The sequence below is a fragment of the Myotis daubentonii genome, chromosome 15 (genome assembly GCF_963259705.1).
Source record: "Myotis daubentonii chromosome 15, mMyoDau2.1, whole genome shotgun sequence".
In the NCBI taxonomy this organism is placed as follows: Eukaryota; Metazoa; Chordata; class Mammalia; order Chiroptera; family Vespertilionidae; genus Myotis; species Myotis daubentonii.
The window spans coordinates 11,999,996-12,027,979 of record NC_081854.1 but is presented as its reverse complement, the minus strand read 5'-3'; the positions used below and the strand labels follow the sequence as shown (position 1 = coordinate 12,027,979).

Below are 27,984 nucleotides of genomic sequence, written 5' to 3'. Positions count from 1 at the left end.
TTTGCCCCTTCCCACCCCATCTCCAGGTCCCCCCTGTCCGGCCCTGCCCCAGGCTGGGGAGGAGGGGCTGTGGGTCCAGGGGTCCTCACCTCTGCCTTCCCGCAGACCCCCATGGCATCGAGAGCAAGCGGCGGAGGAAAAAGCCAGCCTTCCTGGACCACTTCCTGCCCAGCCATGGCTCAGGTGGGTCCCAGCTCTGTGCCAGCCCCTCCGCCCGGGGGTGGGCTGAGGGTGAGCTGCAGCCCTGCTTTTCGGGCTTCTTCTGGTTCCCCCAAAGCTCCCACAAGGCCAGTGACACCCCACTTAGCCAGCAACATAAAGTGGGAAGAATAGCCATTCTGGACGCAGCCCGGAGGCTCTGGTCTCCACCGGACCATCTACTTGCTGTGTGACCTTGGCCAAGTTGCTGCACCTCTCAGAGCCTCAGCAGCATGCCTGCCAAGTCTCACCACATACTTCTCTCACTGGCCTTTTAACATTTCATGTCTTTATTTTACAGACACTGTATGACAGGCGCCTAAGTGCTTTTGTGTCTTTTCTCACTTGATCTGCACCATCGCCCGCAAGGTGGCTGCTATCATTCTCCGCAGCCCCTGCTTTCCTGGTGAAAAACACTGAAGCTCAGAGAGGAGAAGTCTCTTGTCCAAGGTCACAGTTAGTCCCGGTGGAGCAGGCAGTTGCATCTGAGCATCAGTATAGATCAGTGATGATGGGTGTGAAACGGGGAGCAGGGAGTAGAGGTGGACAACTGGGGGTGGCTGTCAGAGCCAGCCAACCTCAAGGTCAGAGCCTGTCTAGCCCAACCACCCTCTGGCCTCCTCTCCCCCTGCCTTCATCTCAACTCACATGCCAGTGTCCCGTCCTATCTGGCTGCCATCAGAGACCTCCCACCTGCTGACCACTAGCTCTTAGAACACTGTTCCCGACAGCCCGCTGCCCCAGGGCACCCAGCTCCCAGCCAGCCACCAACCACCCAGCCAGCCCCGCCTGGTCATCGCAGCCAGTCCCACCCTGGGTATTGCCAGTACCATTTGTTGTCCCTCCCGCCCCACTGCAACGGGTAACTAATGCCCAGCCTCTCCACCCCCATTTGTTATGAGCATGTTTAACTGTCTTCACAGCAAAACCCAACACGACAGAGGTTTCAATAGGACAGAATTTATTTGTCCTTTCACATACACACAGTCCAGAGGTAGGTGGTCCAGGCATGCTTTGGTGGCTGCATGATCACCAGAGTCCCAGGCTCCTGCCTTTTTCAACTCAGTTTCCATGTCATGGTCCAGATGTCTGCTGCAGCTCCAGGCATCGTGCCCACATTCCAGCCAGCAGAACTCAGGCAGGGCCCATGTCGAGCTGCAAGGGACGCTGGGAAATAAAATCCCAGCAGCCCTGTGTTTCTTTCTGAGATCAGCATAATCAGACTTTGCTGGTGAAGTGTGTCTTATCTCATAAACAGAGGCTCTCCTAGAACGACACTTGTCATTTTACCTTCCAGTCTGGGGACTGGCGACTTCTCCCCTGGTGTGGATATTTCACTTTTTTGGATTGTCTTTATATTTGGGGGAGGGGGGAGGGGGGCGCTTTTGAGCCCATTTTCCTTCCTCATTCGTAGGGAAAACTCCCCAGCATCGCAGTACTGTTTCAACCCTGGTTCTCCTTGGGATTAAAGAGGCCACACTGGTCACACATTGAGCCTGGGACTGGCCATTGGAGTTAGAACCTGGCCAGAAGTTGACCCTAAAGCCACCACGCTTCCTTCTCTCTCTTCTCATCCCTACAGGCCCGTTCCTTCCACCGTCCGCCCTGCTGCCCGATTCAGACTTCTTCCCCAGCCCCGTGTCCCTCCCTGGCCTGGAGCCCCCTGGTGGGCCAGACCTCCTGGACGATGGCTTTCCCTATGAAACCACGAACCCTGCACTCTTCACCGTGCTGGACATGCTGCCCCCGGCCCCGCCACTTGCCAGCGCTGTCTCAGGCAATGGGGTTGCAGGGGCCACGGTCGGGGAGCCGTCGGGCCCTGAGCCAATGACACTGGACTCATACCAGGCTCCAGTCCCCGGGGACGGGGGCACTGCCAGCCTTGTGGGCAGCAACATGTTCCCCAACCAGTACCGGGAGGCGGGCTTTGGGGGTGGCCTCCTGTCCCCCGGGCCTGAGGCCACGTAACCACCTCAGTGCCAGAGGAGAGGCGCTGGTGGGGAGGGAGGTGGACGGGGCCGTGGGAACCCAGCCAGGATGGGCAGTACCCCCCCTGGGGCCCCCCCTTGGTCAGGTCTCCCCACCTCATCCTTCTGAATCGGACGTTTTCTGCATCGGTGAGCAGCTCTGCAGCACGGGGTTTCCCCTGAGCCCATTTCACAAATGAGAAAACTGAGTCCAGAGAGGAACGGGACTTTGTTCCCATGCACTTAGTCCCCAGAGTTGGGGACACCTTCTCCTGGATGATTCTGACGAGTGTACATACGGAGGACGGTATTCCAGCCCCCTTCCCCAGGAAGGTCGGGGATAGGCTGTTGTCTTTCCAATAAAGATGAGTTTTGAGCCTTAGGGGTCTTGTCTTTTTGTTGTTATTACTAGTTCCTCCTCAATCTATTCTTATAATGTTTATCTGCCCATTCGGTTTTTATTCTTTTTTGTTTAATGTATTTACTTTTTATTTATTGTTGACACCGTTACAGATGTCCTCAATTTCCCCGCCTCCATCCCCCCCGCTACCCCTCCCCCCATCTTCCCTCCCCACGCCCTCCCGCTCCCGCCTTCACCACACGGTTAGGGCCTCACGGACCACCGGTAGGCGACCGCAGCTACAAAGGTTCCCTTAAACCAGCGGTCGCCAACCTTTCGGACCGTCCGCGGACCACCGGTTGGCCGCCGTAGCGTCCTAGGCCCGCAGACTCTGCCCGGGCAGGCCCCGCCCCTGCCGTAGCGGAAGCGCGCCTGCCCCGCCCCGTCCCCTTCCCTTCGCGCGGCCTCCCACTTCCGCTTCCGGTGCGGGCCGCGCGCGAGCGCAGCTGAGGCAGGCGGCGACGAGCCGGTGAGTGCAGGTGACCGGGCCGCCGTCCCGGCGTTTGGGCGGCGTCAGCCCAGCTTCCCCCTTGCCTCCGCCCCTCCCCGGGCTGCTGTGAACTTCTGCTCGGCCCCGGCCCCGAGGGCCTCACACCCGCACCTCCTCCGGCCTGCCGGGCCTCAGGCCGCGCCGCTGCCTCTGCCGTGGGCCGGAACTCCCCGCGGCCGACCCCGCCGCGGGCCCAGGTCCCGCCCCCTTGTCAAAGTAAGAAGAAAACAGCCCGAGCCCTCAGGGACTAGATGGGTAAATGGGGTCTTGGAGCCCTTTGCAAATCTTCGGGGTCCGCCCCTGCCCAGGAGCCTTGCCCCTAAACTGAACCCACTCCTTCCCGACTGCCTGCTCCGCCTCTACTCCCCTCCCCCGTCCCGATTCCCTTAGACCTCAGCCCTGCTGTAAGGAAAGATAGCACGCCCCCAAGTTCCTCCTCCTCCAAGCCTCGTCTTCCATCCGTGCCCTTCACCTGCCCTCGACCTCCACCTCCACCTCCTTACCAATGTCCTTTTCTTCCACCTGCCTTCATTTTCATCCCCCTGCAGCCCATACCCATCACGGATGGCTTCTGGTGGGAGCCATTTCCGCTCTAACCTTTCCCTTGAGCTCCCCTCCCAGCTGCTTGGTGTCTGCCTCCAGCTGGCTCCTTCCATTCCCAAACCGTTCATTCTTGAGTCCAGCTCCGGAGGTGGATGCTCACTCCAGAATCAGTTGGGGGTTTGCAGGATGTCCAAGCTGCTGGATCAGGGTGGTCAGGGATACGCCTGAGCACCTGCTACACGGCTCTGCAGCCTCGCTTCCTCTCCCTGAAGCCGGCATTTGGGATGAGCTCTGTCACCAACTTGTAGGTGACTTCCACTCAGCCCGCATGTTTCCTACAGCCCATCTGACCCCTCGCCTCATCCCCCAGGTTAAGGCCTCAGGCTTGGCCTCTCCACCATGTGGCACGAGGCGCGGAAGCATGAGCGGAAGCTGCGAGGCATGATGGTCGATTACAAGAAGAGGGCGGAGCGGCGGAGGGAGTACTATGAAAAGATTGTGAGTAAACTGACCTTTAATCCGGGGTGGGAGCTCCCTGCGAGGGTGGGGCCCTGGTCATCCTGGTAAAATTTGGGCTCCGTTTCCTCTTCAGCCATTTCTTCGGCAGAATCAGTGCTAAAACCCCGTGCGTGGCATTCTGTGTGTGAGCGCGTACTGTGGTGGTTGGGGTGGCCTCCGAGCACAGAGCTGGTGTTAGCAGGGAGAAGGAAGGTCTTTGTGACACTCGGCCCAGTCCAGATGTGAGACTGGCCACCTGCGGAATGTTGCTTGTCTTGCTTTCTGCTGTGTTCGCAGTGTCCGGGGCTCAGCCATTCTTGAGGTAGGCTTGGCACGCCACAGGTGTGCCATCAACATTCATTAGGTGAACTCTGACCACTTCCCTCCCCTGTTTGATGCGTTAATGCTTCACTTTTTTTTTTAAAGTATATTTTATTGATTTTTTTACAGAGAGAAGGATAGAGAGTTAGAAACATCAGTGGGAGAGAAACACGGATCAGCTGCCTCCTGCACACCCCCCACTGGGGATCGAGCCGGCAACCAAGGTTCATGCCCTTGACCAGAAGCGAACCTGAGATCCCTCAGTCCGCAGGGCGACGCTCCATCCACTGAGCCAAACCGGTTAGGGCAATGCTGCACTTTGGGAGAGAAAACCAAACACCATTCCATGACCTAAAAGGTTCTTCTGGTCTGTCCTCTGCCTGTCTCTCAGCTTCAGTTTTGGGTAGCTCCAATGTCCCTTTTTGCATCTCTGCTCCCACACATTGTGCCTGTATTGCCTCCCCTCACCTATTTAATGCCTACTTGTCATGGAGACTCCAGTTTAAAAAGGCACTTATGTCCTAGGGTTAGTGTTCCAGTTGTATGATGTTTATATAGACGTTTCTAGCACTATTGTATCACTGCCCAGCCCCCTCCTTGGTCTCCTGGCCTTTAGTCCTGCTCCATCCACCCACCCCCTTTAGAGCGTTCAGAGAGGTCTTTCTAAAGCACAAAGCTGACCCTGTCCCTCCCTTGCTCAGACTCCTTTGTGGCTTCCTAGTGCCCTTGAGAAAATCCAGGCTCCTCAACACAGCCTTCAGGGCCCTGCTGGTCTGGCTTTTGCCTCTCTTCAGACTCACACCACCTGTTCTGCCTCATTTCTTTGCTCAAGCCATCTGGCCTCCTCACTACCTAGGTGACCATCTCTAACACAAAAGATGTATAAAGAGTGTAAGTTGCCCTAGCTGGTTTGGTTCCATGGATAGAGCGTTGGCCTGCGGACTGAAGGGTCCCTGGTTCGATTCCTGTCAAGGGCACATGCCTGGATTGCAGGCTCGATTCCCAGTGTGGGGCGTGCAGGAGGCAGCCAATCAATGATTCTCTGTCATCATTGATGTTTCTATCTCTCTCTCCCTCTCCCTTCCTCTCTGAAATCAATAAAAATGTATTTTAAAAAAGAGTATAAGTTTACCTCCCAGAATTATATAGCCCTTTCCAGCCACAGGCCTTTCATGAACTCTTCCTATACCTGATTTACTCCTGCTCATCTGTCACATCTCAACCTGTAGGGCAGTCTTCCCTCATCCCCTCACTCAGTCAGATGTCCTGATAAGTGCTGTCACAGCTCCCTGTCCTCCCCCTTTGTGGAATTTAACACACATCCAGCTCTGTAAGATTGGGAACTAGGTGTATTTGGGTCATTTTTGCACCCCAAGCTTGGGTCCAGCAAATACGGTTTGAAAGAATAGATGAACTAAAACAATGTAACAATAGCATTTACCATTTTAATTGATCCTTCTCGGGCACTAGGCTATGTGAGAAGAGCTTTAGATACATGATTTTTTGAATCCCCAAAGTCACCGGTGAAGTAGAGTCTGTTACCCTAAGAGAGGAATCTCTGGGTGCTCCTCACTTGCCTTCTGTCACCCACAAATGCACCACCGGGCTGAAGGGAGCGTCCGTCTCTGGTGGTGTCAGAACTGTAGCGTGACCACAGGGCAGGGCCTGGCGTGTGTTGCTGAGTTGAGGCCCCAGCAGTGGCCCAGGAGCATAGCCAGTGCTCAAGAATGATGCCCGGCCGGCGTGGCTCAGTGGTTGAGCATCGACATGAACCAGGAGGTCACGGTTCGATTCCCGGTCGGGGCATATGTCTGGGTTTCAGGCTCAATCCCCAGTGTGGGGCCTGCAGGAGGCAGCCAATCAATGATTCTGTCTCATCATTGATGTTTCAGTCTTTCTCTCCATTTTTCTTCCTCTCTGGAATCAATAAAAATATAAAAAAATATTTTTATTGATTTAGACAAAAAGGGAGAAGAAAAGAGAGATAGCTTGGTTGCCTCTTCTACATGTGAAGTGATATAACATGTAGAATCAGGTTTGGCTGTGAATAATAGAGACCTAAAACATCAGTGGCTTAAACAAAAAAAATTATTTCCTTGTCCACATAGATGCCCAGTTGTACCCAGTTCTGCTCAGGGACCATTTTGTTGTTTAGTTGTACATGACTTCTCTTCCCAGTGTTGTGTCAAGGTCTAAGAGGGCTGCTCAAGCTCTGGCCATCATACATGTCTTCATTCCACCCACCAGGCTAAGAGGTATAGACTGTATTCTGGGTGGCCTTGCGCCAGATATATTAGGAGTCCTATTACTGTTGGAGAAGGGGGATGGATTGTTTGCCACTTAATGGTGTGCCACAAATGGTGGGGATAAGAGCAGTTCCCACACAGGGCGTTGGAGTATTTGGTGAGATTGAGCACATAGACCACTGAGCATGGGCTTGCTCAGGGCAGCTTGCTCAGTCAGTGCTAGCTCTTGTTACTGAACTTACTATTACCAGGTAGAGCTGGAATTTGCATCCAGGTTGATGGTGTAGACCCGTGGTCGGCAAACTGCGGCTCGCGAGCCACATGCGGCTCTTTGGCCCCTTGAGTGTGGCTCTTCCTAAGCCTTAGGAGTACCCTAATTAAGTTAATAACAATGTACCTACCTATATAGTTTAAGTTTAAAAAATTTGGCTCTCAAAAGAAATTTCAATCGTTGTACTGTTGATAATTTGGCTCTGTTGACTAATGAGTTTGCTGACCACTGGTGTAGACAAAAGAGGGCTGGAGTTGGGTCACTCTGAAGGCCTGGGACTGCAGGCTCTCCTTGTTAGCGGGAGCTCCCTCAGCTTTATTTTCCCCTTGGGACAGTGGTGATGACCAGCCCCTCTCACAGGGGTTGACTGGGAAAAGCATCAAGAACAAGAACAGTGACTGGGGTGCTTTGTGGTGCAGGCCTGTACAAGCTGTCACTGTCCCCGTACATGAACGTGATCAGCATTCCAATCCAAGGCACCAAGCTGTGGACTGTGGCAATGGCTGGGCAGTTGCTGATGGCTGCTTTGAGGAGGGGATGGGCTGCTTGCACAGTCTCTTATTCTTATGCTGAGAGAGGCGGTTGTGGGCGAGTTTTGAAGAAGCTGAGGTATATTGTGGCAGGCCAGAGATGTGTCCTGACAGAGGTGGCTTCTCTGCCTCTGATTTGTCCTTGGTGCATCCTCTCTCTCCCTAGCAGACATTGGTTCTGTTCTTGATCTTGTCCTTGTCAACTCTCTTCTTTAATCAGTGGTTTCCATAAAGGAACAATTCCCTGAAGATATGAAAGTGGGAAATAAACAAATCTCGACTCAGGTGTCTCCTCCAGAAAGCCCCTGGCTGAGTGAGGCATTCCCCCTGGACTCCCCACTCCAGGTCATCACTGTAGCATGGGTCTAGACTTGTGAGCTGTGAGGGCACCACAGGGTCTACACATAGTTGCTTGCTTAACAGTTGAATGAATGAATGAATGAATGAATGAATGAATGAAAAACTTCATGGACGAACTCTCTGATCCCATCTGATCCTGGCGGCAAAATAGTTGAGGGTTAATTGATTTTAGGTCTATATCTATATCTATATCTGTATTTTTTATCCTCTCCTGAGGATATATTTTTTTGATTTTTAGAGAGAGAGGAAGTGGGGGAGAAGTTGCCTCTATGCCCTGGCTGGTTTGGCTCAGTGGATATAGAGCGTTGGCCTGCAGACTGAAGGGCCCTGGGTTCGATTCTGGTCAAGGGACCGTGCCCCGGTTGTGGATTTGGTCCCCAGTAGGGGGACGTGCAGGAGGCAGCCGATCAATGATTCTCTCTCATCATTGATGTTTCTGTCTTTCTCTCCCTCTTCTTTCTTCTCTGAAATGAATAAAAATATATTTTTTTAAATCAGTTGGCTCGTGTATGTGCCCTGACCGGGAATCAAATCCACAGCCTGGGTATGTGCCCTCACTGTGAATCAATCCCGCAACCTTCTGGTGTACAGGATGATGTTCCAACTGAGCCACCTGGCCAGGGTGGATTTTAGGTTTAAAGAGATATTTGTACATCATGTTTATTGCAGTATTATTCACCATAGTCAAGATGTGGAAATAACCTCAATGTCCATCTGCTGATGAATGGATAAAGAAAATGTATATAAGTACAATGGAATATTATTCAGCCTTAAAAAGGAAGGAAGTCCTGTCACATGCTACAACATGGAGGAAACATGAGGACATTATGCCTAGTGAAATCAGCCAGTCACAAAAAGACAAATACTGCAAGATTCCACATATATGAGGTACCTAAAGTAGTCAAACCCTTAGAGCAAATAGAATGGTAGTTACCAGGGGCTGGGGGGACTGGAAATGGAGAGTTAGTCAGTGGGTATGGAGTGTCAGTTTTGCAGGATGAAAAAGTTGCGGAGATATGTTGCACAACAAGGTGTATATAGTTAATGCTGTTGTACTGTACACTTAGAAGTCCTTAAGACAGTAAATTTATGTCAACCCATTTGGGTTCAAATTCTAGTTAGCTTATTACTAATGTGATCTTAGGCAAGTGGGTTTTATTGTCTGAGCTTCAGTTTCCTAACCTGGAACATGGGGCCAAGAGTAGTACATTTCTCCCATGGCTGAGAACTTTGACTGAGAAAATGTACATAAAACACTTAGATAGATCAATGCCTGGCTTTTGGTATGGTTCGTTGATTTTTCCAGAATATTCCAACAGCCGGGCTCTGGACTCAGGTTTTACTCTTAGCCCAAAGCTTTTTCCTTACTGTGCCTTCACTGCCAGTGGTTTTCCTGTATCTGCCAAAGCCCATCCTGGAAACAATGTCCTATGAGTCTTGGCTGTTGGGAACTGGGCCTTTGGCCTGGGGCATGTGAGGGCTGTCTTGGCCTTAGACTTGGCCAAGGGCTGTCATGTGGCTGAGGAGCCTGAGGAGCCGTGTGGCTTGAGAGGAGAAACTGAAGGAGACAGGTGAGGGGCAAGTGAGGAGTTGAATTCTAACAGCACCACCTCTGACAGCCCCTGTGGTCTTGGGTGTATCACCCCTCAGCCTCTGGGTGTGAAATGAGGACAATAAGGGCCCAGCACCTGGGTCTCAGTAGGTGCAGGATAGATAGTGGCCTGATACCAGCTGTGGCTCCTCAGCTCCTTGTAGTGGAAGGTGTCCTGCTCATCTGCTGGCCGGGGTTCGGGTGGGAGATGGAGGCCGTGAGGGAGCGCAGGATCTTGGAAACTTGATGCTGATGGTTTTTCCTGGAGGGGCTTAGTCTCCTTACCTGTCAGTGAGGAGTGTTCCTGAGCCCCTGCTGTGGACCAGGCCTGTTGTAGCCACTGAGTATATGACTGAACAACACAGAGATCCCTGCCCGGGGGAAGTGATGTTTTAGTGCGAGAGACAGGTGATCAGTGAATGTGAGGTGCAAAATCGAGTGGTGGTAGGTGCTCTGAAGCAAACAGTGGGGTCAAGGAGATAGAGGAGATGAGGGGTTGTGAGGCGAGCTGTTTCGATAAAGTTGAGAGGGGGGCTTCTAGAAGCAAAGGGGTGTTATGCACAAGAACATGGCAGGTCGAGAGCAGAGCAAGCGCTGAGGTCCTGAGTGGAGCATGGGCAAGCCTGGATGTTCAGGAGTGGTGCGGGCCGGGCTGCCTGGAGCAGAGCTGGGGGAGAGCAGGCAGGGGCTCTAGGCAGAGGGACTAAGGTTTTCACAGAACCCCCTGGCCACTCTGTGGAGAATGGACTGCCGAGGGTGAGGGTGGCCACAGGGGGTCCTAGCGGGGCTGCTACCTGGTCCCAGCCAGAGGAGATGCTGGCTGGAGCAGGGAAGGAATGGTGATGGAGCTGTGGGCAGGGGTTGGGTGCTTGGGCAGCTCGGCAAGGATTTAGTGGCTCTCACAGCAGCCTTCCCAGGGCTCTCCTGGGGTCTTTGGTGTGGCATACAGCTGAGCGCAGCCGGGGCCCCTCACAGGGATGCGCAGTGGTGCAACTGCTGCTGCTAGACTTTCTCCTTTCCTGACAATTACGGTGCCTTGGAATTGTGATCCCCACACAAGCACTTGGGGGGCGTATGTAGCCTCAGGGATATTCTCCTCTATCTTTGTAACTTTTTTAAAAAAACAGCTTTTTGAAGATATAATTCACATACCACACAATTCACTCATTTCAAGTGAACATTTCAGTGGTTTTCAGTATATTCACATGGTTGTGCAACCATCACCACAATTAATTTTAGAAAATTTCATGACCTTGAAAAGAAACCCTGTACCCATTAGCAATCAGTCATCCCCCTTCCCCACCCCAAACTTCCCAGCCCTGGGTAACCATTAATCTGCTTTCTGTCTCTGGCTTTGCCTATTCTGGACAGTTCGCATAAACGGGATCATCCTTTTGTGCCTGACTTCTTTCCCCTACCATAGTGTCCTCAAGGTTCACCCTTGTTATAGTGTGGAACGCTGCTTCCTTCCTTTTTATAGCCAAACAATATTCCATTGTCTGGATGTACCCCGTTGCATCTGTACTGTCATCTCTCTCAGCCCGTCGTCTGTGGGTGGCCATTTGGATTGTTTCCACCTCCTGGCTATGGTGAATGGTGCTGTTATGAACATTTATATACAAGTATTTGAGTATCTGTTCTAGGTTCTTTGGGCTATCTACCTAGGAATGGAATTGTTGGGTCACACGGTCATTCTTTGTTTAACTATTTTTTTTTTTAAAATACATTTTATTGATTTTTTACAGAGAAGAAGGGAGAGAGATAGAGAGTTAGAAACATCGATGAGAGAGAAACATCCATCAGCTGCCTCCTGCACATCTCCTACCGGGGATGTGCCCGCAACCCAGGTACACGCCCCTGACCGGAATCGAACCCGGGACCTCTCAGTCCGCAGGCCAACGCTCTATCCACTGAGCCAAACCGGTTTCGGTTGTTTAACTATTTGAAGAACGTAATTTCTCCACATTCTTGCCAATACTTGTGTTGTCCGTCCTTTCCATTTTAGCCGTCCTAGTGAGTGTGGAGTGGTATCTTGTGGTTCTGATGAGTATTTCCCTGGTGACTAATGACATTGAGCATCTTTTCATGTGCCTGGTGTGAGCTGATCCAGGCCAAAGGGCTCATCCCTGGTTCTGAATGCCCCGGGTGGAGGTGAAGAGTTGGGGGGTAATACTTCAGGGAGGGAGGTCTTGGTACTGACCGTGCAGAAGATTGGGCTAGATGGAGCTCAGAGCCTCTTGACCCCACCTTGAGGGGAAACCCCTTGTTCCCCAGAGGTTGAGTGGCCCCTGCTGGTGCTGCCACCCCTGTACAGGTTAGTTCACCTCTGAGATACGGCCCGCTTGACAGAGGTGAGCTCGCTGCTGCACTTGTGTGGAGGGTAGCGAGGTTTGGAGCTCAGTTGGGAGATAACTTCTATCCTGTCTGTCCCTGCAGAAGAAGGACCCGGCCCAGTTCCTGCAGGTGCATGGCAGAGCTTGCAAGGTCCACCTGGATTCTGCAGTCGCCCTGGCCGCAGAGAGCCCCGTTAACATGTAAGACTGAGTTTAAGGGGCCAGGTAATATCTGTGACCAAGGGTCACGGGGGACCTGGGGTATGGACAGACCTTTGGGGACTCGGGCAAGTAAGGCTTGACCTGCATGGGAAGGTGTTAGTCACCAGCTAAGGAGAGCCAGTGAGTGAGGATGGAGGCCTAGGGTGTAGTGGTGGTTGAAGGACTTAGAGGGGAATTGGTGGGACCAGGGCTAGGATCAGAGGCTGAATTGAAGCAGGGAGTAGGTGGCCAGAGGAGATGTTTGGGTGACAGGCTTGGCAAGTGGCCCCTAGGATCTGGTTCAGGTTCTTCACACTTACTTGGTTCTGAGGAAAAGAGCCCGTTTCTATGGTGCTGTACTCAGGCCCCTATTCAGGCAGGTTTGTACCACAGGGCCTGCGAGGAGAGGGGATAGAGAAGACTGAGGGCCAGGCTCCCAGGCTTCAGGTGGCAGGGAATAGGTACATTGTGTCCGGGGCAGCGGGGACCCTAAGCTCCTTGCTCCCCTGCTTCCCACTTCAGGATGCCCTGGCAGGGGGACACCAACAACATGATTGACCGTTTTGATGTCCGTGCCCACCTGGACCACATCCCTGACTACACCCCCCCGCTGCTCACCACCATGTAAGCTCTCCCCAAGGGGGGGCCAGGCAGGGAGTCTGACCCAGCAGCACCTCTTCTTTCCCAAGTCCTTGCCTGCCTGCCCCCTTCCCGGTCCCCCAGCCTGAGCCAAGCCCCTCGTACCCCCTCTTGCTGGCTTGGGGTGGGATCTGCCTTCTCCCTCTGGTCTCAAAGCCTTGACTTCCGCCAAAGCTCCCCAGAACAGGAGTCGGATGAGCGGAAATGTAACTACGAGCGCTACCGTGGCCTGGTGCAGAACGACTTCGCTGGCAGTGAGTGACCTGGGTGTGGGGCGGTGGTTTGGGGGCCCCCGGAGACTGGAGGACCTAGACAAGCTTGGGAAGAAAGGTTCCTCCCCTAGTTTTGGTCCCAGCTCCGTCCCTCTCGGGGCCTCCTTCTTTTGACTCGGTACAGGTGTCTGCTGAGCTAGACGGTCCTGCCAAGGTCACTTCTACATCCCTGGCCCTCTGACTCTATGGTCTTTTTTCCTAAAAAAAATTTGGGGAAAGTTGCAGTAACACATTGTTTTCCTCTGTGTGTTTGTTTTCCCTGCCTACATGGGTCAGAATGTGAGCTCTAAAGAGGAAATGGCTCCTGTTTTGAACAATTATTTAGGCTGAGTATGCCAGTTTGCCAAGTGTTCATATATGTCCACTGTTGTTCTCCAAGCAATCACTGTTGCCTTCCAGAGAAAATGGAGGCTCAGGGAGACTTCCCGGCTCTTGGCTTGCCTAGGGAGGTCTGGACCCTGGCCAACTTGGGCTCTTTAAAAATCTCATCACACCTGCATACCCACCCAGCAAGGTGGTGGTGATGCCCCATTTTACAGACAAGGACCGTGTGGGTCAGGAGTTGTCCACGGAGCCGCAGTGCTCACCCTACCTGTAACCACCACAGCTTCCTGAGGGTCAGCTTTGAACTCTAGCTGGCCTCCTGCGGGTGAACGAGAGCCCTGATGGCTCTACACCAGGGGTGGGCAAACTTTTTGACTCGAGGGCCACAATGGGTTCTTAAACTGGACCGGAGGGCCGGAACAAAAGCATGGATGGAGTGTTTGTGTGAACTACTATAAATTCAAAGTAAACATCATTACATAAAAGGGTACGGTCTTTTTTTTTTTTTTTTTTTAGTTTTATTCATTTCAAACGGGCCGGATCTGGCCCGCGGGCCGTAGTTTGCCCACGGCTGCTCTAAACCATACTTCATTTTTTTGTTTTGTTAATCCTCACAGGAGAATATTTTTTCCATTGATTTTTAGAGTGAGTGGTAGGAAGGAAGGGAGGGAGGGGAAGAGAGAGAAATGTCGATGTGAGAGAGACACATCCATTGGTTGCCTCCTGCACGCACCCCAATCAGGGCCAGGGATTGAACCTGCAACCCAGGTACGAACCCTTGACAGGGAATGGAACCTGCAACCCTTTGGTGCATGAGATGACACTCTAAACATTGAGCAACACCATCCAGGCTAAACTTAATTTAAATTGAACACAGTGGAGAGGCCGTGAGGCCCCTGAGACATCCAGTATTCAGGATAAGTTTATAGTTCAGAAGGTTCCAGCCAGAGGCCTCCCTAACAGTGTTAAAGTAGCAGTGCCAGAGTACCAAGCACTCACTCTGCCGGTGGTCCCATTTTACAGAAAAGGAAACAGGCACAGAGCGGTGAAGTCCCTTGATTGGGGTCACAGGGTGAGTTAGTGGAATAGTCAGGGCCCCCCTGCAATTGCTGCGTCCCCAGCACACACAGTTTGTGATTATCTAGAAATCAGTGACTCTGGTCCTGGCCGGGTTGGGTTGTACCTGCCCGTCTTCCCCCACTGCATTTTGTGTCTGCTCCTGAAGTCCTCGTGTCCCCAGACCCAGTGACCCGCATGCCTTTTGCCTTGCTGCAGTCTCGGAGGAGCAGTGCCTGTACCAGATCTACATTGACGAGTTGTACGGAGGCCTCCAGAGACCCAGTGAGGATGAGAAGAAGAAGTGAGTGGGGTTGGGGCACCGAAGGGTTGGGGGAGGTAGGAGGACTGTGAACCCCTCCAGGGCACAGTCTCATCCATCCTTATCTCCCCAGTGCTGGGTACAGTGTTCACACAGTAGGTACTTGATAAATGTTCAGAGAAAGCAAAAGCAGCAGCTGGAGGGGAAAGGTTTTCTGCAAAACTTCTACAATATGTTTTCAGCTTGTGGAGTAGTGGGAGGTGCAGTTAGGAGAGCAGGCCCTATGGAGAGATTCGAATCCTGCCGGGGAGGACGTCCCTCTGGGGGTCCTGAGGTGCTCCTCTCTGAGGTGGGGCTAACGGGAGTCCCCTCTGCCTGGAGTGGCGAGGACTGCAAGAGATGGAGCTTGGAATGTGCTTGTCCTGTGCTGCTGTGCAGTAAGCTTGCAGTCAGCAGTTGATTGTCACTCCAGAGGGCCTTCTCAAGGCGGTGTCCCTTGAGGAGTGGCTGGGAGGCGGGGGGTACATTCTTACCCTGGAGCAGGGAGGTCCCCAGCTGCCGTCTTGGGAGAGCAGCAGTCGGGCAGTCTCACTTCTCTCTCCACCCTGGCCTGGCTGTGCTCGGTCTCCCTCTGCCTTTGCACACTGTTCTCCAGGGATAGCTGTCCCCTCCTCCAGGGCCCCTGCAGTCCCACTTGCTCCACAGCGGTCCTGACTCCTTCCCTCCTGCTGAGGCTTCCCCTTTGTGAGCCTAAGGCTTGCTGCTTCCCTTCACCTGAAGTGTTTTCACGGATGTGACTAATCCTATGCATGACCCCACTTTCAGGACGAGGCTGGTACTAGGAAGCGTCAGGGAATGTTGACTAAATTCAGCAGCAGACATACTCTAGGCCCCTGTTCTGCTCTGGGCAAAGGTGGGCCACATTGTTACCCAAAATAACTCGGCCCTGCCCTTTAAGGTCTCCTAGTCTGGTGGAGGGAGACTGGTCTGTCACTGACAGGAATGACCCAACGTGGGCCAGGCAGGGGCTTGACCCCACCTGGAGGAGGTCTTCCGGGAAGATGGGGCATTGGCCCTGGGCCTGGGTGGTGAGAGAGAAGCTGGTGGGAGGGGGGTGGAGAGGGTTTCAGGCTGTGGGAGGCATATGTGAGGGCCCGTGTGCAGAGAGCTCGGTGTGCTGCGTCCTCTCCCCTGGGTGCTGCCCTGGCTTACAGGCTCCCCCCTTCCAGGCTGGCGGAGAAGAAGGCATCCATTGGCTACACCTATGAGGACAGCACGGTGGCCGAGGTGGAGAAGGTGGCAGAGAAGCCAGAGGAGGAGGAGTCACCAGCTGAGGAGGAGAGCAACTCGGACGAAGATGAGGTCATCCCCGACATCGGTGGGGTCCCCTCTCTGCCCTCCCCCTCCCCGCAGTCCCTGGGCATCGTTTTTTTTGTGTGTGTCTTGTCCCTCACCCTCTGTGGGGCACCCTGTGCTCACAAGCCCCGTCTCTGCCAACCCTGCTCCAGGGCACTCTAGCCTCCTGCCGCCCTCGCTGTCTTCTGTGCTGTTCCCAGCTTCTCTCTCTGTAACCCCTTTCTCAATTTTAGGACACTGCTTTATGACACTGTCCCCACCTAGATTCTGGCTCCGTTCTCTTCTACTTGGGTCAGCTTCTGTCTCTCCCTCCCCTTCGTTTTCTCTCCTGGAAAACAAGTGGTCATCCAGTTACAGAGGCACCCCTCATGCCCACCCTGCCATTTCCCTACCTCAGCACCCATTGATCCACACCCAGCATCTTCCTCCTCCTCTCAGCTCTCACTCAGCCAGCTTACGGTGCACATGGGAAGTGTCCATCCCACTTCCACTTCTGTATCACCCACTGGCTCCTAATTGCCTGTGACCCACACCCGTCTCCATCCACCCTCAGGCGGTCCCTAGTCACGCCTCACTTTTCTCTCATTCCCTTCATAGGTCTTGCTCATCCATCCCACTGCTCATGTTCATGTGGGCTCCCATCCATTACATCACCTGCCCACCCCCACTCCACCCCCACCATTCATTGTGCCTGCCTCTGGCCAAGCCCTGTGCCGGCCTGGGGACACTGAGATGACCTGACTCGCTTCCTCCCTGCAGAGGCCTTAAGTCTGGTGGGCTCCCCTGTCCTCTGTTTTGGCTTTGGCCCCTGACAGCCTTTCTCTTGGTGCAGACGTGGAGGTGGACGTGGATGAACTGAACCAGGAACAGGTGGCAGATCTCAACAAACAGGCTACAACCTATGGCATGGCTGATGGTGACTTCGTCAGGTGAGGCCTGATGGCTGACACCCCTTCCTACTCTGGATGTGGTATTTCTGTTGTTCCTCCGATACTAATAGCCACCCCATTACTGAACATTTTGTATGCCTGGCCCTGCACTAACGGCTTTACACACAGGTTTCTGAGCTTGTGGGCTGGGCCCTTGTGACCCAGCTTTACCTGGGCAGAACTTAAGGCCAACCCCAACTCTATCGGACCTGTGGTGATCTGACCCCAGTGAAGCTCCCAGGGTTCCTGGGCCTGGTGGGCAGCACCCTCTAGTGGACTGTCTTTGTTCACTGGGTCATTCTCTAGTGCTTGGCTGGTTGAGCCTCTGCCCTGTGCCACACCCCATGCAGATTACAGAGAATGGTCCCAGCTAACCAGGGCAGTAAGTTGGAATCTGAATAATCCTAAATTTGAACACAACCCCTCTTACCCAGAACCCTCTATGGCTCCCACCTCACTCAGAAGCAACCGTTGCTCTCATCACTGCCACAAGGTCTCACCTGTCTGATCCTTTGCCGATCTACCCACACACTCCAACCCTGCCCAGCCTCCGTGGCCTCCTTACTCCTCAAGTGCCTGGGGCCCCATCTGCCCTTCAGGCCACTCTGTGCAGTTGGCTCTGCTGGTATTTGTGCAGCTTACCCCAGATTTCTCCTCAGCTGTCTTTTTGGTTTTTTTTGTTAATCCTCACCCGAGGACATTTTCCCATTGATTTTTAGAGAGAGTGAAGGGAGGAGGAGAGAGAGAGAGAGAGAGAGAGAGAGAGAGAGAGAGAGAGAGAGAGAGAGAACATCAATGTGAGAGAGAGACATCAATTGGTTGCTCCCTATATGCCCTGACCAGGGCCAGGGATTGAGCCTGCAACCGAGGAACGTGGCCTTGACTGGAAACGAACCTGGGACCCTTCATTCTGGGCCGAATCTCTATCCACTGAGCCAAACCGGCAAGGCCCTCAGCTGTCACTTCCTTTTTCTTTTTTTTTTAAATATATTCTACTGATCCTTCTACAGAGAGGAAGGGAGAGGGACAGAGAGCCAGAAACATTGATGAGAGAGAAACATCCATCAGCTGCCTCCCGCACCCCCCCCACTGGGGACGTGCCCGCAACCAAGGCACATGCCCCTGACCGGAATCGAACCTGGGACCCCTAAGTCCGCAGGCCGACGCTCCATCCACTGAGCCAAACCGGCTATGGCCAGCTGTCACTTTCTATGTGGCTTCCCTGACCCCCTGTTGGAAGCTTCTGCAGCTTCTACCTGCTCCTGGCACTTTCTTTCCCCTTTCATGATCTATTTTCCCATCAAGGTTTTCACCATCTAACCCAGGGGTGGGCAAACTTTTTGACTCGAGGGCCACAATGGGTTCTTAAACTGGACCGGAGGGCCGGAACAAAAGCATGGATGGAGTGTTTGTGTGAACTAATATAAATTCAAAGTAAACATCATTACATAAAAGGGTACGGTCTTTTTTTTTTTTAGTTTTATTCATTTCAAACGGGCTGGATTCGGCCCGCGGGCCGTAGTTTGCCCACGGCTGGTCTAGCCTGTCATATGATTTATTTCTGTGGGCCTTTTCCCAGCATGTAAGCCCATGAAGATGAGGATTTCTCTATTTCTCTTTTTTTAATACTGAATCCCCAGCACCTAAAACAGCACCTGGCACGCAGTAAGTGCTCAATAATAGTGCTGAATGAGTGAGACGCCCAGGATGGCATGGAGGCCCCCACCTCCTGCAATGACTCTGTGGCCTTCCCCCTCCTCCCTGGTGACCCTCATCCCTCTGTGCAGGATGCTCCGGAAAGACAAGGAGGAGGCAGAGGCCATCAAACATGCCAAGGCCCTTGAGGAGGAGAAGGCCATGTACTCGGTGAGGGCTGGGCCGGGTCGGGGCAGGAATGCGTCTCAGGGAGGGCGCACCCCTCACCATCCTGATACCCACCCTACTCCAGGGCCGTCGCTCCCGGCGCCAGCGGAGGGAGTTCCGGGAGAAGCGCCTGAGGGGCCGAAAGATCAGCCCACCTAGGTAGGTCGGGTTCTTTCCTGTGCCCCCACCCTGCCAGCATCAGTCTTTCCAGGTTCTAGGGAGAGGGCTGGGGCTCAGAAGACTCTTTGGGGGCAGGCTTGTGGCTTGTGGAGAGTCCTAGTGGGGCAGTGAATGGGGAGGATTAGAGATAGGAATGGCCTTGAGGGATATGTGGACCCCTGCCCTGCCAGCCATTCTCCTCACTCAGGGCCCCTGCCAGGATCTCGGAGCCAGTGGGAGGCAGCGAGGGATGGCTGGAAAAGGCGAGGGGCAGGGGCTGCTTGGTTGCTTCCTCACTGTCAGAGCTTGGGCAAGTGACTTCCTCTCACAAACTTAGTTTTCTCCTTTGGGAAACGGGTACTGTGACCTCCCAGGAGAGGGGCTGTGCCGGTGCCCACATTGTGGTCTTGAGCAGGTTTGGATGAGGCAGGCTGGTGGGTGGAGAGCCCTCCTGCCCCTGCCTCTTAGTCCTGGCAGCCCTGGGCAAGCCCGTACCTCCTTTTGCCACATGTCCTGTATTCAAGGAGTGTGATTGAGGGTTGCCATGAGGCTTAAACAACCCGTTGTGGGTTCAGGGTTTGTTATATGGTATGGAAAGTGTTCATTAGAGAGTCACACGGATTCTTTCCATCATTATCATCACTGTGGGGCAGGCGTGGGCCATATGGCCTGAGTTGGAATCCCAGCTTTCATTTATGAAATGTGTGACCCTGGGCAAGTGGCATTTAAGACTTGTTGTAGTTTTATCACCCTCATCATTAGTTAAGCCAGGACCCACTTAGCAGAACCCGGGCATGGAGTGGGAAGAGGGACACTTCCAGACTAGGTTCTGGAGGCCAAGCAGGACTGAAGTCCTTGTTAGTTCGGGTCAGGATGCATCTGGAACATTGTTTGGGGGGGTAGGGTCAAGGTTAAGGCTTTGGACAGATCTAGGGAGGGATAGACAAAGGGATCCAGGGCAGGGCCCATAACCTAGCCAACAGCTTCCTTCTCACTATGCCTGGTGTCTGGCCTTGGATGCCCGAGTCCAGGGTTTGGGCCCAATTCCATGCCAGCTCAGATCCCAAAACCCCCTTTTGTCCCACTTCATTCTTCTCTTCATAGCTATGCACGCCGAGACAGCCCCACCTACGACCCCTACAAACGGTGAGTTCCTGGGGACCCAGGGAACAGCAGCCAGCTAACACCCTAATGGAGGGGTAGGGTGAGGAGGGGTACGGGGTGCTGTTAGGGTCCCTGAGCTCACAGACTGGGCGTTGTGTTCTTGGCATTTTAGCACCTGATGTCAGCTGTGAGTCTGAATCTATTTTTATTTTTGTGTTACGTTATGTTATTTTATTTTAGATATACATATATTTTATTGATTTCAGAGAGGAAGGGAGAGGGAGAGATACAGAAATCAATGATGAGAGAGAAAATCATCAATCGGTTGCCTCCTGCACGCCCCCTACTGGGGATCGCTACCCAGGCATGTGCCCTTGACCGAAGTTGAACCTAGCACCCTTGAGGCCACAGGCTGACTCTGTATCCACTGAGCCAAACTGGCTAGGGCTTTATTTTATTTATTGATTTTAGAGAGAGGAACATAGATTTGTTGTTCCATTTATTTATGCATTCATTGGTTGCTTCTTGTAGGTGCTTTGACTGGGAATTAAACTCATAAAACTTGGTGTATAGGGACAGTGCTTCAACCAACTGAGCTACCTGGTCAGGGCTGAATCCCCGCCCCTTCCCATCCCCTCCCCAAATGTTAGCCTGCTTTCCCAATTGTTTTCTTTATATATGGACCCTCTTTTATTTTCTGATTTAATCACAATGGAGTCTTGTGTTAAAGATGACCAAAAATGGCAGGAAGGTATAACTTAAAAATCCAAAATGTCTTTAATTTGAAGGCCCAGAAATAAGGAGTGAGAACTAATAGGCATGTGTAGCCTATCTGTGCCCATGTGTCCTGGCTGTGGCACTGGTTGGGAAAGGGATTTGAGGGTGGACAGACTTCAGTCTGACCTAATTCCCTCATGAGAACGGGGTGGGTGGGACCTGTTCAAGGGGCTTTTGGGAGGATATGTGAGGCGAGGCACCTTTCGCTGAGAGGCCTGGCATTGTACCATACTTTAATGTCTTAGAACCGCCCCCCTCCTCCCCCACACACACTTAACATATATATTGGGAAATGGTTCCATGTTAAATATATAGATCTGCTCCTCCCTTTTCAAAGCCAGGCAAAATCAGTACAGTTCTCTGTCATTCCCTTTCCTGGCTCTTTTGAAAAGGCTACCTGGTTCTGAATCAGATCCTTACACAGCCCTTGTGGCTGTTGGTGGGCGCGGGTGTCAGGTCCCACGTTGTTCTCATTGCTGTCGCTCTGCAGTGCGAATCCTTCGCTGGCAGACAGGCTCGAGGGCCCTGATGACTGAGCACCTCCCCTCCTCTGTAGGTCGCCCTCGGAATCCAGCTCCGAGTCTCGCTCCCGCTCCCGCTCCCCGACTCCGGGCCGTGAGGAGAAGATCACCTTCATCACCAGTTTTGGGGGCAGCGATGAGGAGGCAGCGGCCGCAGCCGCAGCGGCAGCTGCATCAGGGGCTGCCACAGGGAAGCCTCCCGCACCCCCTCAGCCTGGCGGCCCTGCCCCGGGACGTAATGCCAACGCCCGGTCGGTAACGCTCACGCTGCTCGCCCTACGCCCTGGCCACAGTCCTGGCCACTGTGGGGGGACCTGGGGCAGGGGGCGCTAGGGCTCAGGCCAGTACTGACCTGCCCTCTGCCCTGCCTGCAGCCGCCGCTCCTCCTCCTCCTCCTCTTCCTCTTCTGCCTCGAGGACCTCCAGCTCCCGTTCCAGCTCTCGCTCCAGCTCCCGCTCCCGCCGTGGTGGGGGCTACTATCGCTCAGGCCGGCACGCGCGCTCCCGGTCCCGGTCCTGGTCTCGCTCCCGGTCCCGCTCCCGGCGGTATTCCCGGTCTCGCAGCCGTGGCCGGCGGCACTCAGGTGGAGGCTCCCGAGATGGACACCGCTACTCCCATTCACCACCCCGACGTGGTGGGTATGGGCCCCGCCGCAGAAGCAGGTACGTGGGGCCTGGTGTGCATGGGGGTGAGGGACCTGCTGGTGACCTGGGCCCTGAGGTCAGTGAGACCAGAAGCACTGGGTTTGTGGGAGGGAGGCCCACTCTGTGAGGCAGCTCCAAGCATGGCGACATGGCTGGGGCACCGCCACCTTGCTCAGGGATGCTGTGGGGACAAGACCGAGCTGCCCTTCTCACAGGGAGTTCCTAGGCCGAGAGGTGGAGAGGTACATGGACACTCCAGGGAGTCTTGTGGTTTGGAGCAGAATCTGGCCTTTAGAGCTGGGACAGCCCTTTGTGGGGAAGGCAGGGTTTGAGGCGAGTGCTGCAGATGACATAGGACAGAAAGCGTCTGGAGACTGGGGCATCTCTCTCTCACCCGGTGGGATCAGGGCTGCTTGTGGAAAGGCAGCTCAGCTCGATGGGTGAGAACATGGACCTTGGAGCGATTGCCTGGGTATAAATTCTGGCCCTGCTAGTGAACTTTCAGGCCGCCATTTCTTTGTCTGTGAATTAGAGATAGTATCCCCTTCGTTGTGAAAGTGTGACAAGTAAATCCATGTCACTGCTTAGTCCTTACACAATAGCCTCGGTCGGGAAGGACTGTTACTATTGCCAGCATTGTCACCTGTATTATTCCTGCATGCCCCTCAACGGTAGCTATCTACGGGGTCTGGCAAGCAAAATGGAGGGCCAGGTAGAGCACACGTCCCATCCGAAGGGGTCATTGGCTGCTCAGTGACAGGCCTGGTATTGCCCAGTCGCCTGGTTTCTCAAGAAAAGATGAGAGTGTGGATTTTTAAAGGGCAGCTCTTGTTTTTTCAGTATTGCCAACAAGTTTGAATTTTCTATTTTTTTTAAGGTTTCTTCTTTTAAAAACGTTTTTTAACATTTTTTTTTTTAAATAATATTTTACCGATTTTTCACAGAGGAAGGAAGAGAGATAGGAATTAGAAACATCAATCAGCTGCCTCCTGTGCATTCCCCCACTGGAGATGTGCCCGCAACCCAGGTACATGCCCTTGACTGGAATCGAACCCGGGACCCTTCGGTCCGCAGGCCGACGCTCTATCCACCGAGCCAAACCGGTTTCGGCATTTTTTTTTTTAATTTCAGAGAGGAAGGGAGTGAGGGAGAGAGATAGAAACATCAATGATGACAGAGAATCATTGACTGGCTGCCTCCTTCATGCCCCCTACTGGGGATTGAGCCCACAACCCAGGTATGTGCCTTTGACCAGAATTAAACCCGGGACCCTTCAGTCCGCAGGCCGACGTTCTGTTCACTGAGCCATACCAGCTAGGGCAAATTTGAACTTTCTAAAAACTCAGGACAGCCCCAGTGGAATCAGCGTGGGGCCTGGATTTGGCTTCCAGGTCATTCCCTGTAGGCTGACCCAGGGTGATAACAGGAGAAAGGCTGGGGGAGTGGGGACTGGTCACATGTCAGATGCCAGTCTGCCAGTGAGCCCTACCTGAGGAGTGCCAGTCCCAAGCAGAGAGGATGGGGCTGCTCACTCCCAAACCGGGTCTGGTAGGTGTGTGTTGCAGCCTGGTGGGGAGTGGGGCTAGGGCTTGGGCCCCACTGGTGTGAGACCCTTGGCAAGGTGAGAATGTGGTTCTTGGGTGCCCGGAGCTGGGCACACTATGTAAAAGGGGTGCTGACCAGCCAGGGCCCACCTTCCCAGAGGCCACCTCCCAGGGAGGTAGGGAAGTGGGTGTCTAGTGAGTTTGGGGTGGTTGTATCTAGAAGGTGGTCTCTATTTAAACTGAGTGAGGCCAGGGAGCAGCTAGGATTTCTGAGGGAAAGGAGCTGGAGAGAGGTAGTCACACCTGGACCAACCACAGGGCCACAGGGCCTTGTAGGAGGACTGTAGGTTAAGAGCTGGGGGTGGTGGTGGTGTGAATGGGGTCCCTGGAGCCTCATGGCCCCTCTCTTGCCCCACTGTGCCGTCAGGAGCCGCTCCCGCTCAGGGGACTGGTACAGGCGGGGCGGCCGGGGTCCCAGGCACCACAGCAGTAGCCGCAGCCGCAGCAGCTGGTCCCTCAGCCCATCCCGAAGCCGCAGTCTGACTCGGAGCCGCAGCCCCAGCCCCAGCCAGAGCCAGAGCCGCAGCCGCAGCCGCAGTTGTAGTCGAAGCCGTAGCCAGAGTCACTCGTCATCACCCCCAAGGGAGAAGCTGACCAGGCCGGCGTCGTCCCCTGCTGTGGGCGAGAAGCTGAAAAAGTGAGCAGGTGCAGGGCTGGGGGAGGAGGATTGTCAGCCTGAGATGGGATGAACTCGACTGTTTTCGTTTTGAACTTGCCTGTGTCTTGGGAGGTGTGAGGGAACATGGCCCTGACCTGGGAGGGTGGGTCTGAGGAGGCAGGGCCTTGCCTTGGATGATGGATCAGAGGGGTCAGATCCGAGAGGGACTGGGGTGCCTGAGACCCATGGCCTGGTCGCTGGTCAGGGCTGTGTGAGGCTGTGTGGGGTCAGAGATAGCAGGTGTTCTTTCCTCCTCCCAGGACTGAACCTGCCGCTGGTAAAGAGACAGGAGCTGCCAAAGTCAGTAAGAATTTGGAACTCGCCCGTCTAACTCCCGCAGCAGCAGTGCCCGAGTGCTGGGCCCGGTGGGCCTGCAGGGGGGCCGGGGGGGCCGGGGGACCCAGCCCCGGGGATTAAGGGGACCGGAAGGATTCTGTCCCCATGAAATCCATGTCCCCTTCTCCTCCCTGCTCCCCGGGGCTCCGTCTGTCCTGGACCTCCAGCCCTTCATGGCAGGTCCACAGCTTGCCCCTCCCCACATGCCCCCAAAAGTCCCAGGCTCTTGAATGAGGCGGGTTGTGGGAACTCCGGGACACCCACCCCCTCTCCCACCTCTTTTCCCCCCTCCCCAGCCCAAGCTGACGCCACAGGAGAAGCTGAAGCTGAGGATGCAGAAGGCACTGAACAGACAGTGTATGTCCCCCTTCTGTCCCCCAAGTCTCCTCGCTCCCCCTCCTTCCAGCCTGGCCTTGTAGGAGAGGCACTCTGGGGAGGAGTGGGTGTGCACGCTGCTTTGCTGCCATCGTGCTAAGGGCGTTGGTAGGCTGGCTGGCCCTCTGAGCTTGGAGGCCTACCAAGCCACTGCGTCCCTTCCTCCCCACAGTCAAGGCGGATAAGAAGGCCGCCCAGGAGAAGATGATACAACAGGAGCATGAACGGCAGGTAAGGGTGGAGTGAGAGGCGGGGCTCGGGCGGGTGCCAGCTGGGCCAGCCCTCACTGCCATCTCTGCCTCAGGAGCGGGAAGATGAGCTTCGCGCGATGGCCCGCAAGATCCGTATGAAGTAAGAGCCTTCTGCTCCCTGTATCAGCCGCAGCCACCTCCTTCTGGGAAGCCCCCCATTTCCTTCGTTCCCTGCCTTCCAGCTCTGAGCTATAGCCCTGCCAGAACCCTCCATTGGCCCTGTTTCCTCCCTGCATCCCCAGCTTATTCCAGCCACAATGACCCTGCTCCACCAGCTCCCAGCTCCCATTTCCTTTGCTGTTTCCCAGATCCTCACCTGGTTCCCTCCCTCAGTCCACTGGGCAATCTCCTCCCTGACCATCCTGTCCAGAGTAGCACCCCAAAACGCTCCCAGCTCCAACCCTGTTCTGTGTGCTTCATAACACTAACCCTCACCTGGCGTGCAGTCTGTTTGGTGTGCTTGCTTATTAGCAGTGTCTGCACTGAGATGCCGGGTCTGGCTGCTGTGTGTTCAGCCCCCAGAACACTGAGGCGGTGTTGTTTGTGGGAGGGCTGAACGCCAGCCAGCCCCATGGCTGGTCTGGCCCAGTGCGGGGAGACAGCTTCTCTCCTGTCCCCTCTGCTTCTCTTCTCGTTTTGTGTCTTCCACTGCAGTTGAGGGCCAGCTCTGTGTCTGTGTGGCCCTCACAGGCTAACTCAAGGATTAGTGCCCATAAGGCCTCAGGCCCTGCCCCTTCCCCCCCCGCCCCACACTGGAGGCCGTAGTGTTCCGTATTAGCAAGGAGGGACATCAGTCAGTGGCAGGACCTTGTTGCCTGTCAGTAGCTCTGGTTCCACTCTGTATTTGCTGTGGTCCTTGGACAAGTAACTTGACCCCCTCTGGGCCAGGACTCCTTCCTCTGAGACAGACGTGCCAATGCCCCTGCCTTGGTGCCTTGGCAGGGTCCTACTCTGAGGCTCCCAGTGTGGTGCCTGGCACATGGGAAGGCCCGATGCCCAATCCCACTGCAGTTCGTCGTCATCGTTAACATCACTGTTACACGCCCCTTCCCTTGTGGGTTGGGTTTTCGAGGCTGCTGTGTGCTTCCGTTAGGAGGCAGAATGCAGAAGGACTCAGCTTCATCCGTCAGACCTGGGTTCTGATCCTGCCTCGTCCACCAGCTATGGGCCTTTCTCTTGTTTGAGTCTTAATTTGCTCAGCTACTTAAATCGGGAGGGAATAGTTGTCCCACCTCAGCCAGGAGAAGGTGCCCGGTAAATGTCGCCCTTAGGTTTGCAAATCCCAGTCATTCTGTTGAAAACCAATTAAGCATTTAGCATGTAAGTCCCTGAGCTCTGTGACTGCGTGGAGTGGGACAGGACATGATTGAACGAGGCGGCCCTCCTTTCTGTTGGTTCAGCGAGCCTTTCATAGCAAGGCTGACTAGGGTGGGAGTCCAGGCTCTGCCTAGCAAGCATCCCCTCTGACTCTGTGTCCTCATCTTCCAAGAGGGGATGGTTGCTCTTCCACTGGGACTAGGATATGAAGCACTTGCCCTGAGTTCAGTGTTCTGGGCAGCATACTCACCCCGCCCTGGGTTGCCTCCCCTCCCCCCTGCAGGGAACGGGAACGCCGAGAGAAGGAGAGAGAAGAATGGGAACGCCAGTACAGTCGGCAGAGCCGCTCGCCTTCCCCCCGTTACAGTGAGTGTCCCATGGTCACTGGGCCGGGAGATCTGGGCTGCAGGCTCGGGGGCATTAAAAAGGAGCAGATTGTCTCAGCGGATAGAGCCTGCAGACCAAAGGGCCCCGGGTTTGATTCCGGGCACAGGCACGGTCACAGGCACGTTGCAGGCTCCTCCTTAGCCGGCCCTTGTCAGGGCTTATGCAGGAGGCAACCAGTTGATGTGTTTCTCTTACATCGATGCTTCTCTTGGTCTTTCCCTTTCTCTTCCACTCTCCCTAAAAATCAATGGAAAAATATCCTCAGATGAGGATTAACAAAAAGAACAAAAAGAAGTGGTCTGACCCAGATGGCTCAGCGGTTGAACGTCAACCTATGAACCAGGTGGTCACGGTTTGATTCCAGGTCAGGGCACATGCCTGGGTTGCGGGCTTGAGCCTCAGTGGGCAGCAAGCAGGGGCAGCCAGTAATGATTCTATCATCATTGATGTTTCTATCTCTCCCTTTCCTTCCTCTCTGAAATCAATAAAAAAATATTTTTAAAAAAAGAGAAGTGATGTCAAAACTGATTATAAAAAAACCACATTTCCACATGTTAAAACTCTTAAGATGCGTGTGTGTGTGCACACAGGCAGGCATGCAGTGTTGCTTCAGTCACAAGGGAATTGCAGGATGGGAAGAAATGCACATTGGTGTGGGTGGGCGGGCGGCACAGGTTGTAGTCCCAGCAGTGGACGTGCTGGTGTAGCATCAGCGGAAGGTGAGACCAGAAGTCCAGCCCTGGGGCCCGTTCCTGGGCATTTGCTTTGTCCTCACCTCCTCCTTCCTTTCTAGGTCGAGAGTACAGCTCTTCCCGAAGGTGAGTAAGCCGGACCAGCTCCCTGGGAAATCCCAGTTGTCCTGTGCGGGAGGTCTGGCTGGGTTGGATTCATCCCTTTCCACCCTGCACCCTCCAGTTGTAGGGCTGCCTCCCTCCTTTGCAGCCACTGAAGCCCAAGTGATCCCCAAGTGTGTTGGTGCGTGTATATACATGTACACACATGCACGGGCCTCCCCTGCTCTGCCTAGCCCTCATGGGCCCTCCCTCTTTCTTCCCAGGCGCTCAAGGTCCAGATCCCGCAGCCCCCATTACCGACATTAGGCAGAAGCGTGGGGGCTGAGGGGCTGGGATGGGTTAGGGCTCAGGCTGTGATGCTGCTGATTTTGTTCTCTAATGAAATAAACGTTATTTAATTGCCTTCA

At 54.2% G+C, this 27,984-nt stretch overlaps 2 protein-coding genes across 9 annotated transcripts in view; both read left to right on the top strand.

Annotated features, from left to right (window-relative positions):
* The window catches only part of RELB (RELB proto-oncogene, NF-kB subunit), a 32,941-nt gene extending 30,394 nt beyond the window's left edge, over positions 1-2,547 (top strand). For both annotated transcript variants that reach the window (XM_059666197.1, XM_059666196.1), the window contains 2 exons: positions 106-183; positions 1,781-2,547. In XM_059666197.1, the coding sequence (XP_059522180.1) occupies positions 106-183; positions 1,781-2,166 (464 nt within the window). In that variant the 3' untranslated portion in view covers positions 2,167-2,547. The remainder of the gene's footprint in view (positions 1-105; positions 184-1,780) is intronic.
* Positions 2,548-2,972: 425 nt separating this feature from the next.
* Positions 2,973-27,984, top strand: CLASRP (CLK4 associating serine/arginine rich protein). Of its 7 annotated transcripts, none has more exons than XM_059666191.1 (21): positions 2,973-3,034; positions 3,969-4,096; positions 11,852-11,949; positions 12,472-12,573; positions 12,763-12,842; positions 14,460-14,544; positions 15,732-15,880; positions 16,691-16,787; positions 18,575-18,653; positions 18,736-18,809; positions 19,914-19,955; positions 21,247-21,462; positions 21,586-21,873; positions 23,827-24,096; positions 24,378-24,417; positions 24,750-24,810; positions 25,001-25,059; positions 25,133-25,179; positions 26,680-26,762; positions 27,577-27,601; positions 27,841-27,984. In XM_059666191.1, the coding sequence occupies exons 2-21, from the start codon at positions 3,998-4,000 to the stop codon at positions 27,881-27,883; spliced, it is 2,037 nt and encodes a 678-aa protein (XP_059522174.1). In that variant the 5' UTR covers positions 2,973-3,034; positions 3,969-3,997; the 3' UTR covers positions 27,884-27,984. The 7 variants fall into 7 exon arrangements, 6 of the variants coding, with proteins under 6 accessions (XP_059522174.1, XP_059522173.1, XP_059522172.1 ...); XM_059666190.1 differs by having other exon boundaries at positions 2,983-3,271; XM_059666189.1 differs by having other exon boundaries at positions 2,983-3,271; positions 3,940-4,096.

Excerpts from the sequence above, each read along its gene's own strand:
- CLASRP (XM_059666191.1), top strand. The coding sequence starts at position 3,998 with ATGTGGCACGAGGCGCGGAAGCATGAGCGGAAGCTGCGAGGCATGATG. Across the intron at positions 15,881-16,690 it reads TGAGGTCATCCCCGACATCG|ACGTGGAGGTGGACGTGGAT; the intron begins GTGGGGTCCCCT and ends CTCTTGGTGCAG. Across the intron at positions 26,763-27,576 it reads CTCGCCTTCCCCCCGTTACA|GTCGAGAGTACAGCTCTTCC; the intron begins GTGAGTGTCCCA and ends CTTCCTTTCTAG.